The sequence below is a fragment of the Olea europaea genome, chromosome 11 (assembly GCF_002742605.1).
Source record: "Olea europaea var. sylvestris chromosome 11, O_europaea_v1, whole genome shotgun sequence".
NCBI lineage: Eukaryota > Viridiplantae > Streptophyta > Magnoliopsida > Lamiales > Oleaceae > Olea > Olea europaea.
Window position 1 is genome coordinate 10,446,004 of NC_036247.1, and position 13,578 is coordinate 10,459,581.

At 35.1% G+C, this 13,578-nt stretch overlaps 1 protein-coding gene across 1 annotated transcript; it reads right to left on the reverse strand.

The window, feature by feature from the left end:
• Positions 1 to 8,284: 8,284 nt before the first annotated feature.
• LOC111403340 (cullin-3B-like) lies at positions 8,285 to 13,578 on the reverse strand. The gene is made up of 3 exons (XM_023031798.1): positions 13,310 to 13,578; positions 13,004 to 13,178; positions 8,285 to 9,930 (listed from the first exon to the last, which is right to left on the reverse strand). Exons 1-3 carry the CDS (start codon positions 13,485 to 13,487, stop codon positions 8,889 to 8,891), a joined length of 1,395 nt encoding a protein of 464 aa, XP_022887566.1. The 5' UTR covers positions 13,488 to 13,578; the 3' UTR covers positions 8,285 to 8,888.

Sequence of the window (13,578 nt, forward strand, 5' to 3'; positions counted from 1 at the left end):
ATAATTATATATTTTAATATTAATAATAATCTTATAATTAACCCACCCTAGGCTTAAATTCGTTTCCTCCTTTCTGGCTCTCTCTCATTTCGCGTCTCTCTGCATGAGTTTCTCCTCTCCGACGACATGGCACCTTAGGCATTAAGGCACGGCATCGGAGTTGTAGCCGCCGTTTCGCACAACTCCATCGTCGGCACTGTGGCACGATCGTGGTTTCGTCACTTCTTCTCTGCTCATGACGTTGACAGCAAGGGGGTGTGAGCGTTGCTTCTTCTCTGTTCAGATTTGTCGGCCGACACTGCTACGAATAGCAGGATGGAAACGATGTGACGTAGCGACGCTATCACGAACGATGTGGTATGGTGGAGGTATGGTGTGTTGTGGTGGTGAGTCTTGTGCGGTGAGTCTAAGTAGCAATGTTGGGAGTCTGGTATGGTGCATTTTATATTTTGGGTGGTGTTGGTGACTTTGTGGGGGTGATGGTGGTGCAATGAATCTTGGTGGGAATGCGGTGGTGGTGGTGATTTGGGTGGTGGTGGTGAGGTTGGGAATGGTGTATTGTTGGTTGTGTTTGGTGGTGGTGCTTGGCTATGGTGGTTTCTGGAGGTGGAGATGGTGGTGAGGTTGTGGGTTTGTTATCATTGGTGTGTTTGGTGGTAATGGTTGTGGTGGTTTCTGGCAACGACAGAGGTGGTTGTTAGTGGCAGCGATTTTGTTGGTAATGATGTCATGTAGTTGGTGTTGGCGGTGGTTGTGATAGTGTTGTGGCCGGGGTAGTGTTTGTGACCAAGTACTATGGTGGATCGGGATTGGGTGTTTGATGTTTGTGACCAATTATTTGATCTCCTCGTAACTGATTATTAATCCGTGACTTAAATTTCGATCATTTTGTGATTAAAAAAGTAATCTGTGACAATCAAATTTGAAAATATGTGACCTGTGACCTATAATTTTTTGGATTTGTAACCAATAACATAAACTGTGACATATAAAATTGATGTATAAATTGTGATCTGTGATCGCGAAATAATTTGTGACCTATCAAAGTTTCGATTCGTGACCTCGAAATAATTTGTGACCAATTAATTTGATAATATGTGATCAGTGAATAAATTTGTGATCTATAATTGTGTGCACATGACCATTAAATATATAATTGTGATTTTGTTATATTTAATTAATAAATATTTTTAACTAATTAGATAAACACCTGATTTTTGCATTATTTAAACTTGAAACATGGTTTTTGAATTGTGCATAGTTAATACATGGTTTATGAATTTTTCCCTTATGTCAAATTGAATTATAACTTCCCTTTTCTTTAGATATTTTGTGACCCTGCAGGGGTGGTGTGGCTGGTACTGGTAGCCACCCAAGCTCGGGTTGGCTTGTTGGACGAGCTGGTTGTGGCCTATGGCCCTCCATGTGTAGTGCTGGGTTGAGTTGCCTCGTGAGTACCTAAAAGAACAGATTTTACATAAATTTATAGTAAAAATTAAAGATGATAATAAACTGAGCTCGACATGAAAATAGGGTTGGCTCAAGCAGGGAAAGCCCAAGATCCAGCCTGTGAATTCTATGACTAAGGGCTCGGTTTGGCTTGCAAGTACCTTACGATATATGTACTTATTTGAATTTGATGGATTTGCAGCCCCCTCATTACAATTATTTTATTTACATGAGGGGATTGTACACTGTGTGCTTTTTCCTTTGAATTTTGTTAGAAGTCCCTTGCCCGTGACATGCATTAGCAATCAAGTAGATATGACTTTTTGGAATTTAAAAAATTTAAGGGTATTCAATTGAGACTCTCTAAAAATATTGATGTATTCAATCAAGACTTTTATTGGCTTATAAGAAGTCTCTAAAAGTTGCAGTGTATTTAATTGAGACTTTTATAAACTTTAACAAAGTCTATAAAAGTTACGGTGTATTCAATTTCTCTATAAGGCTCTGTTTGTTTTCCATTTATATAAAAAATGAGAATGAAAAATATAATCGTTACGGATCACACACAAGAGGTAGAAATTTAAATATGGTGGCTTGATGTGACGGAAATGGTCATATTTTTCATTTTAATGGGGAAAGAATAGGAAACGAATAGGGGCTAAGTTTTGGAGTATTCAAATTTTAATAATTTCTAGGGACTTTTATAAAAGTTTCTGAAATACTAACTTTTAAACAGAAAATACTCATGTAAAATTTTAAAATTTTCTCTCTCATTAATCACACTTCTCTATTTTATATTTCGAATTATATTAATTCTTTCGAATTCGAATTATTTAATTATCACGATATTTTGGGAGACTTTTAAAAAAAAAAGGTTTTTTATTATTATTTTTTTAATCTTTCTTTCATTTTTCCTTCTATAGATAAGTATGATTAAAATTTATTTTTTTCTATTGATATATTTATTTTTATCTCTCTCTCTCTCTCAATTTTTTTTTTCATTAATTTTTTGTGAAAAAAATCTATTTTTTATTAAATTATAAAATCTTATATGAAAAATTAATAATTAAATTTAAACATGTTTATTTTTATTTATTTTTAAAAGTACATTATATCAATACTATTGAATATTAAATTTATTGTTTATCATATATATGTATAATTTTGATTATTATTTATTTAATTAAAGTCTTAAATTTTTATTCTTAAATTTTTTTATTATTTTTTATTATTATATGGGAAGAAGGATGGGAAGGAAAAGGAAAATTGTAGAAACAAACACCTTGTATGTGAGAATTTTATATCATTGTACTGGATCCACGTGAATTTTGTTACAAACAAAAGTCTTCAAAAGTCTTTCGAATACTACAAAAGTCTATAAAAATTTTTAAATGAAAGTCCATAGAAATCTATGAAAAACTTTCTTTACTTCCATAAAAATCTATAAAAGATCCATGAAATCCAAAAAAATCATCACTTAAAAAAATCCATCAAAATCTTCAAAATTCCCAATTGAATACACATCAGATGTAATTTGAGTTAATTTATTCATATTTTCCTTCTTATATAACAAACAGATCGGACCATGGAATAATCTCATAGTAGAGCAAGCTTCTCCTTTTTATTTTTCTTGTGAGACATTCCATTTGCAGTGTCCCGCCTTGTCTTTCAAAATCACATTTGCTTTAAGAGACTGGACCATTTGGAAATAAAGAGAATAAATAAATTTTATTTTTTATTTTTGGATTATTTCATGTTTAATTACACCATTTAACCGAAGCATATTGGTCTCGTTAAGTGGGGCCCTTTTGTTCAAACATAAATCGATCGAGTCCAACTATCTTTTGCTTTCTTTTATAATTTGCTTACAACTCAAAAGATGCTATAAACCCTTTGTGGTTAAATAGAGTAACTGTACTTTAGAGTATCTAACAAAGTAGTACACCAAACTATAGGTAATTATCAATGCTTCTTGATGTAACTGTGTACAACTTTTGATTAACATATCGACTGGTAAAATGTTTACCCACAAAACTCGATATCAGTAGCATTTTTTGATGTTTATTCTTAAGTCATGTGTATTCAAAATTTTCTTCGATATTATCTTCTGTACTTTAACTTTTGGACATCATGGTTGAACTATTTCTCTAATGTTACAGAACAGCTTGATATAGCTGCAAATAAATAAGTGTGCTGCCTCTATGCTATCTTGATCTTTGCTTCTCATGCTTGAGTTTCACAAGTCGATCTCAACAACGAGAATGAGAATCAAGCTTACAAGTTTATCTCAATCTCTTTAATGTAGTTTAGAGCGGTTATTCCAGTTATGAAGGAGGAGGAGATGTCCGAGAATGTTTAAATGGTTGGTAATGAGTGACAGCTAGAGACGAATGACAATGAATTATCATACTAGACAATAACAATGGGTTTCTTTTCAATGAAATAATGGAATACACAAAAATTATCGAACAACTTCAAGAAGCATTTCACCGTAGGGTAAATTACCTTCATTACATGTTTGACTCGCTTTATAAATACTCGCACATATGAGACTCAATTCATTGGCTAATAATATTTTACTTAGCATTTTATAGTATCATAGTTACACCAATATAAATTCTACTTTAACGTATCTAAATTATAATTTTGGAAGTTCAAATTAGAGACCAACCTCGAATCATGTACCTTGTAATCTTTGAACGACAAATTCTTTAATGTTAATATAACAGTGAATCTCATCAATGCAAGTTCAAATAAAGCATATGAAGGTGTTCTTTAGAATGTTCCAACTTGCATCTATTTTTGTAATTAATTACTATAAAAAAAGGTGGATAAAGAAAAAGAGGGCCTGCTTGGTTAATTGGGAAAATAAATTTATTTTTCTCATTTTTAAGAGAAAGGGTCACTTGATTGGGATCTTCATTAAACATTGAATGGAAAAAATAAAAAATAAAATATAAAAGAAAAGAAGAAAGAAAAGCATGAAAAGGAAAACATTTAGCACAAGAGACCAAGACTGGTTTTTTGATTTTTTGCTTCCTTTTTTTTATTTTTTATTTTTTATTTTTTGTTGCATAGATATGAGAGCTTGGAATTCTAAAGTAAGATATTCAAATGGCATAAAGCTAATGTTTGGTTCCAATCTTTTTTTCTACACAATTTGCTTTTACGACTGCTAGCTTATCCCTCTTTGAGACCTTGTTTTTGGCTGCTCAAGCTAAACCTTCTTTCTTAATAACTAAGGAAGATTGATTACCACAAAGGCGATATAAAAGTAAGTCTTATTTTCGATAAATTTGAAATTAACTGTATGAACATTTTTTTCGTACGAGAATTCGGGTAATAAGATGCAATAAAGTTTATTCTTTCTCTTGGCTTTGGACAACAATTACGATGACAAACTAAGTCTTAAATAGTTATTGTCAATAAATTTAAATTTGATAACAGTAAGGTTCTATACTGTCCATCAATCTATTCGAGCTTGAAATGATGACAGAGAAGACAAACGCCTTACTAGATTTTCCCATTGAATTTAGTGTCAATTACATCGATCAATTTGCATATAAGGATTCATGTCATAAGATGTGATATAGTTTCACAATACTATCAACCCGCAAGCTACTTTCACTTGTCCATTACCTGTTTGGGATCGACACGAGAGTTCTCTGTTGCGTGGAAAAGCAAGCATGGTTGATGATGTGGCAGGATGACTGGGAGTCCAAGTTAACTGGATTGGTCTTTGTGTAGAAGACAAAAGCAGATCAAATAATAGAGATGTAGGCAAACAAATGAAAAAAGATGCTTGGCTTCCATAGGGTTTTGTTCCAATTGTCTTTATTCATTCCAATCAGATCTGTTTGGGATCGACACGAGAGTTCTCTGTCGCGTGGAAAAGCAAGCATGGTTGATGATGTGGCAGGATGACTGGGAGTCCAAGTTAACTGGATTGGTCTTTGTGTAGAAGACAAAAGCAGATCAAATGATAGAGATGTAGGCAAACAAATGAAAAAAGATGCTTGGCTTCCATAGGGTTTTGTTCCAATTGTCTTTATTCATTCCAATCAGATTCTTTTATAACAGCCTTATTGCCTTAATTTGATTAGATTGCAATTTTACAATTGGAAATGAATCTAAAACTCCTGTATGGATTCTGGGACCCTCCTGCTTTATCCTTTAAATTGCCCTATAAATTCTGTAAGACAATGTCACAAGCATAAATCTACAGGAATGGAAACATAGAAATCAAACCTCAATTTTCTCTCAGCATTCTTAATCAAAACAAACTTCTCATTTCTCTTGTTTTTACCAAAGAGCTATGGTTCTATATATCCATAGGGCATTGGCCTTGTTCATTTGTGTAGGATTATTAGTATTTCGCCCGCAAGAAGTTTGCGGCTTGAGAAGTGCAGACCTCGCTCTCAGACGAAGCAGAGAAGATCGTCGATTAATGGTAAAGAATCAGAGTACACTCGACATAGATAAGAAACCAGCACCTGTAAGCAAGAAATTCGATACAAACCAATCAAGCAAAAGGAGTGTTGGACGAGGATCAGACCCCATCCATAATAGGACTTGATAAAATCTGGGTATCTGTTCGTCAGACAAGAGCAAGGCAATTGGCATTTAAAGATGGACACTGCAGGCTTCGTACACTAAAGACCTAGGCTGCAGGCGTTCCAGGTAGTTTGTTTTCGGGGATTCCTCTTCCGTTTGGACGTTTTGACCGAAAGCTCTATGCATGTTTGGTATGAAGTATTGGACAGGATTGAAAAGTACGTTTTCTTTCTTAACAGTGTCGAGTACTATCCAATCCTCCATACCAAATATGTTATAATATGTATATTAGTAGAATAGTTAGGAGCTGCACTCGAAAACACTCTCAGTGCAAAAATGTTCCACCATATATACAGGTCAGAGGAAGTACAAGGAAATGGTGTAGCCATAGCAAAACTTCTGAAGATTTGATTGGTTTTGATTCGTTATTTTTTCTTGGTTTGTTGCAAATGTAACAGTATTTTGTATTTCCTCTCATTCTAATTGAGTTTCTTCAACATTAAGCATATGGTGCCTTCAATTGAGTGAAGATGTTCTTTACAAAAAATCATAACAGAAGGCTGTTGCACACTCGCAAATGAGGACAAGTTGCCACACCTAGGATTGGACAGAATTAAAGAGCGACAAAATCTGTTGATTTGTCCAATCCAGTCGGTAGAGTCAAAACACGCCTTTTTCTTTCTTCAATAGTAAAAGATATTCCTTCTGTGTCTTCCTGCTTTAACTTTCATTTGTGATAAAGAGCAGTTTTTCATTGAATTCAAATTTCAAGTTCTTGAAGATAAAATTAGGTTCCTCTGATGACGAGAAGGCATTGGTAAATGAGATTTAGTCGACCACCCAAAATTTATTAGGAAGTAAACTTAAATGAACCATTCTACAAGTACATCACTTTTCACACCTTTTTTCACAGCGTACATACATGCAAGTGGGTGGGGTCCACGATTAAAATAATTGTGGACCCCATCTTTGTAAGGAATTGTGAAAATTGCTGTAAAAAAAAATGTTGTACAAACAGCATTTTTGAACTTAAATTGTTGTTAAAAGCACTTAATTCTTTGTACATTGTCATCGTATGCTTGAGATCATTTTACACCGTTCGATAATAATGCACTGTAGCGAAACCTGAAATGAGAGCTGAAGGCATGAAATGACAATAAAATTCTATTGTATATAATGAAATTATAAGAAAATCACTTCTTTAATTAATTAAATAAAAACGAAGATAAGATAATTTCAACTTCCGAAGAAATTAAGGAACAAATGAAAGAATGAGCGAACTCATCCTAGGACACCTGCCTCACATAGAAGATGCTAATTACCATAATTTCATGAGTACTTAAGACCATGTTTGGTAGAGATTTTAATCAAATTAACATCAATTTTTTGACCGTTAATTCACTATTACAGTCGTTATTTTTGAATTCTTCTCTTACATGTAAGACCATTTTATCTCTAACGATCAAAAAATCAATTAACAAAATCTCTATCAAACAAGCACTAATACTATAACAGAGCACTTTTCTAACAAATCATCCTCATAAACAATGACATGTTCATTGATGGGACAATTAAAACTTCTCCAACTGCAGATGGGGCTACGAAGGTGTTGAAAATGGATAAACAAGTTATTTTATGCCCTCCCAACGGACCTTTTGGACGAAGTGTTATCAAAGACGAGAAATGCTAATTAATTAAATGTTAAAAATCAGAAAGCATAAAAAAAAATGTTACGGACATAATTGCTACATTGAGCGAAGATTGAATATGATAAATAGAATCAAAAAGTAGTGCAGCTAAAAAAGTGTTGTATGAATATATTAACCCTCAAGAAAGGGTCCATTGAACTGACAAAAACTTACAAAGGTAGCAAATTTAAAATGACTCTTTCGTGGATTTTGCAAAAAGAAGGAAAATTAAACTATCAATCCTCAAATTATAGTGCCATAAATAAGTTTGTTCTCAAGCCATGACGGAGAGTTGGCAACTCAAGTCACAATGAAAGATGGTCGTACCTGTAATGGTCCTAAGATCGAGTATGTTTGTATGTGTGTTGAATTACGACCTTGATCAACTGATAGTTTTCTACTTATTAACTCAATAGAGGAAAAGAATGGGATTCACGATGGACAAAAGATTGGCTTCTTTCCAATGATCAAATAGTACCTCGTGTGTGGCAAATTAAAAAAAATAATAATAATGGAAGAAAATAAAAAGCCCTTCGATAGAAATTCATTCAATAGAAATGAAGCTTGCCGGAATCAAAACCATAGTCTTGAACAAGTAAAGAGGTGCAGTTCCATTCTAAAAGTTCAACCAAAAATGAGTAAAATACGTTGGAAGTTAATTCTTCAAGCAAGATATCGATATAATCATTTCTTTATCTCTCGTGTCCAAATATAGTATGAAAAAAAAAAAGGTAGCCTAGCCTTATCTAGACACACCAGTGCTAACAGGTCGTAATTTAATAGATCAACAAAGTTGGTCAGGAAAAGAGATTGCAATTGCTTTGTAACCTCAGCAATGACGTTCTGATCTACGTTCTCACTAGATTTTGGTATTCTTACTATTGCATCCTCCATATGGGGAAGCTATCCGCCTCCACCCCGTCTTATCTCTTGTGCCATTTCCCATCTCCGCACCATAGGCTTCATAAAATCCTGCATTGCTTCAAGAGAGGTCTTCTCGTCGGTAAACATGCCCTCTAATTCTGAAGTAAATTGATACCAAGTTCACTCTTCAGTTTAACAATCAGACTTGTTTCAGCATTACCAAAGACTGATTTTCCTGACAAGAGTCGCTTTGCCAAATGTTTATTATAGTATTTCAACTATATCTTTCTCCTGGAGATAAAGAAACAATATTATCACCTTGTCAAGAATTATCTAAATATCTTCTTCTTCTTCTTCCACTCTAAGTCCTTCGTGCAGTTTATCATCAACAAACAATGATGCGTACTCTGGCATATGAGGTTTCAAATTGATGAAATATTCAAAAGAAGAGTTCAATGCATTCTGGAAGGTCTCGTCATTGTTGAATGCAGAGCTTATGATCTTATCATACTTATCCTTTTTCTCAAGAAGGGAGTCAACAAATTCCACTGGATTCTTCAATTTCTCAGGATCCGTAACAAGTTGTCTACCAGCATTTCTAATGTGAGGTGTCATTACATCTAGGATTATAGAAAGACCATTAGGAACCCGGCGAAATAAGCTATACATTCTTGATAATTCATCATATTTATCATCAAGAAGCATATTTATCAAGCCCGAATTCTCCATGTGAAGTAGTCTAAGCATGTGATTGGCAATCATCTCTTTCTCTACGACAGAAATTATCTTGGCTTCACTCTTTGCTTCCAAGTAGCATAATACCCTTGCTATTTCTTCTTCCAGACATCTTTCAGCTTCCTTCAGATAGTCCCCACAATCACTGCTCTCAATAAATTCCTGAGACTTCATCCTATAAAAATCAGATGAGACTTCAATAAAAGGTTTCTCGAAGTCTTCTTGGTAGACTGAAGATCCTAATTCCACTAGCATTTTAATTGTATTTCTCATCAGCTCTCTATTGATACCTTCACCAGTGCGTTCCCTATATATAAGATCAAGGAGAGTGTATAGAAGCCTGATTGAGATATTGCTAGAGTGAATTACATTGTCCCTCCAAAGATTTAACCCAAGCTCAAGGACAGGTGTTTTTTGGGTGCTTGGAACATACGTCCTATCCATGTACATCAGAATGTTACGGATTACCCTCAGTGCATTATTGTGATCAGCCCATTTTGTGTTCAGCTCCTCCAGAAATGAAACACCAGGGGCAGCTTCAATACATTTACACATCTCCTGGAGGTGGAATGTCATTGTTGACTCAAGTCCAGAATAAAGTTTCTCCCCATATTTATGTAACACCATATTATAAGCATGGCTGCGAAAATCCACATCAGAGCTTAGAAACAACTTGTATGCTCTAATATTATTCAATGAGTGGGAGTTTATAGAACTATTCAAGATAGAAAATCATCAATCATTTTCAGCAGAAACCTTAAATATATGATGTCTTAAAGATGTACAGCATAGAAACTATATCATTCAATAAATATGCTCTTAGCACGAAGAAAATTCAAAAAACATCAATCCAGCGAGGAAGTAGGAACAGGAAGGAAAAAATTATGAACACTTGACACAAACAATAAATACATCACCAAAATTCTTCATTTTTCCTTTACCGTTCTTCATTTTACTCAATGGATGGTGGAGAGCGTATATTAGGTACAAATGTGCATCCCATGGGTTAAACCATGGAGTTTATCGTTAGCCTTCAATAATGCATATTGAATGTGTTGACCTAAAATATCCAAGCGGACTTGCAGTCAATAGATTTCATGCCAGTCCCTGACTGCATGTGTATTACTTGTACACTCGAATGCAAACGAAGCCACAAGGGTTTCATCATTGGTATATGATGATAAGGGGTTCAGTGGGCATGCGAGTCCCATACGAAGTGGTGGTAATTGCAAAGACTATGAGGGATGACATAGTATAGCCTAAGGTGAGGCTTAATGCGTCAACTATCTCGATCAAGTTGAAATAGAGAGGGTGACGAGCATGCGAGATAGACAAGTTGTGTGCTGTCGAAGGCCCACATGGCCCTTGCTTCTTTTGGTGGTGATTACTCCTTCATAGATTTTGGGGTTTCACAGAAAGCTCACGTGAGCTCAATCACCTGTCCATTATATTCCAACTTCCAGTTTGTCAGAACATATCAATATCTAGTAAAGAACGAATATTTTTCATTTACTCCGCTGAACTTGAACATAACAATAAGCATTGGTAGCTTGGAGGGATGTTTGCCTACTGAAAGATGAAGGTGGCCTCGGTTTTAAAGACATGAAGAGTTGGAATTCAGCATTACTTGCAAAATCACTCTGGAACATACATCAAAAGAAGGATACTCTTTAGATACGTTGGGTAAATCAATTCTATCTTAAAGGGGCAAGTATTTGGGATGTTTCAACAAGGAAAGATGACTCGCCTCTCTTTAAAAAACTGCTGGAAATCAGGAATGCACTGGACCAAACTGCTGTGTTCTTCCAGGTTGACACATAGGGACAGCCTATGCAGTCCGTTCAGGCTGATGCTAGGGGCAGCTTGTTGCGTCCAGTTCAGGCAGCCGCAGGTCAGCATGTTGCAGCTGTTCAGGCAGACACAAGGACACGGACTGTTGTTGATTTCATTCAGGCAGCTATGGATAGACTTACGGCCTGGACTACAGGGATAAATTTTGCACTAGTAAGGCATATGATTACTTCCGGCCGAGAGGAACTAAGAAGATTTGGGCAGTTGATGTTTGGAGTTCTTGCATAACACCGAAGCACTCATTTTTGCCGTGGTTAGGTGTTCAATCTAAACTCCTAACCAAAGACAAATTGCAATACTTGGATATTGACTGGAATTGTATTCTTTGCGGACAAACAACAGAAACAAGCCAACACTTGTTCTTTAAATGTTCGTTCACATCGTCCTTATAGGGGAGGATCAAATAGTGGCTTGGCATTAGAAGATCTATGACGACACTTGCCAGTGCGTTGAAGTGGATAAAAAAGGAGGCTCGTGGGACATCTTGGCAAAGCAAGGCCAAGAGAATTGCACTTGCAAGTACCGTTTACTACATTTGGATAGCTTGGAATAGAAAGATTTTTTAAAATCTTAGACCACGCTTGGATAGTATTGTGAGACGAATTAAAATACACGTATACAAAGTTATGTTTTCTTTGTATCCATTTATCTTGATTCATTTTGAGTCCTTAGTGTTGGGTCATTGATTTTTTTTATTTTTTTATTATTATTATTTTTTAGCACATCCTTTCTTTTTGTTTACCCAGGTATGCCCGGAGTAATTGTATAAATCATTTGTTTTTGCCTAGTGTACTTGTATATGGATTTTGATCAACAGAATTTTACATTTACTTATATTAAAAAAAAAAAAAAAACCATTTTGCACTTTCTCTCACCTCGATCAAATAGTACTTGTTAGGTGGCCAAAGAAACAGAAAAAAGTGGACCATGTTCCAGAAAAAGCATCAATCGTTTCCACAAAACGGATATGTCCAATATCACAAAAAAGGCCAACCATCAGCTAGTCGCTAACACATAGTGCGCCGTTATAGAATCTCTACTCTAATAAGCCGGGTAATGTCATTTCAGTGATTGTATCAATAGTTTCAGATGTGAAATCAATAAATTTATGAGGCAAAAACACTATCATCACTCGTCTCAAATTACCCGATAATATCAAACAGAATGTCACACTAGCACTCTGTAACTGTTAAGAATCAGATCATTTTTTCGAGCTAGGCATCTGAGTCTTTCCCTTCTAATTTATTCATGCAGCAACCATGGACTCTCTAAGTGATTTATACTTCATAATCTGTTTTCCCCGACAAACAACACAACACAACACTGTAAGTAATGATTAAGAAATGAACACTACATAACCACCATCTCTGTTCAAGAATATTTTGACTGGTCAAAGAGACCTAAGCATACAAGAAATCAGATGGATTAGCAACAACCTTTGATATACCAGGAGGAAACGCATAGTAATTGCTAACTACAGTGTCCATTCCGGAAAATTTTAAGGCAATGTGCATCAGAGGTTACAAATTCTCAGTGTGTTTTGGATAAAATGTGAAGGTTAAGATCCTACATGGTTTAAATATGAAAATAATCAGGTTATAACTCAGAAACGAATAACTTGAGTTCGACTTAAAATTTCAATAAGCATTTATTTCTTCTGGTTTTCTTCCAACTCGAAATACATAAATCAAACACTGTGAAATTACTTCAAGATAATCAAAACTACATAAATCAACTCAGCACAACACTGGCATAAGAAGTCGACTCAACTACATAGATTAATTAACTCGTGATGTCCACATATGACTAGTATTATAAATACAAAAGTTGACTCAAATACTAAAAAAAGGGAATTCAATAACCTGTAGAGTTCTGCAAAGGTGAAGTCAATAGAGTCGCGATTGTAAATTTGGGAAAAGGCATGATCCAGAATTTTCCAAGTAGTGTCCCCAAACTCCGGACCTACCTCACGATACTTGAAAGTCTCTAATTGAAAATTCCTCTTCTGGCTAAACGGGATGCTTTGGCTGGAAGAAGCTGAAAAATAGTTGAATTTGCTCAAAATTCTTGAATCTTGAGAAGTTTTAAAGGAAAAAGGTGGAAAAGATATAAAGTTGGTCATAGAAGAAGACAGAATCCTAATTGTTTCGTTATCATAAGAAGCATACCTTGAGGGACCAAAAAGCTCTCAGGAACATGATCATGAAAGGGAGAATTCGAACTGAAATCTGACGGAACAGAGCTGACGCTGGGGCTCCTGGAGTGGGCACGAGCAAGTTCCCGAAACTCCTCTCTCTTTAACGTGGCTCGGACCAGCCTTTCCCAATTGTCATAAATTCTACTCATCACTACATACAGTTTGAAGAAGTATCAGATCATTTAAACGCACGGAGAGGATAAAGAGAAGTTGTATAGCCTCCCCAAGTAAATATATAAA

What these genes read in the sequence shown, in the direction of transcription:
- LOC111403340 (XM_023031798.1), bottom strand. Translation starts at nt 13,487, where the DNA reads ATGAGTAGAATTTATGACAATTGGGAAAGGCTGGTCCGAGCCACGTTA. An exon ending in GAGCTTTTTGGTCCCTCAAG is followed by an intron (nt 13,179 to 13,309) that starts GTATGCTTCTTA and finishes ACTATTTTTCAG; the next exon opens with CTTCTTCCAGCCAAAGCATC. An exon ending in ACCTTTGCAGAACTCTACAG is followed by an intron (nt 9,931 to 13,003) that starts GTTATTGAATTC and finishes GGATTTTCGCAG; the next exon opens with CCATGCTTATAATATGGTGT.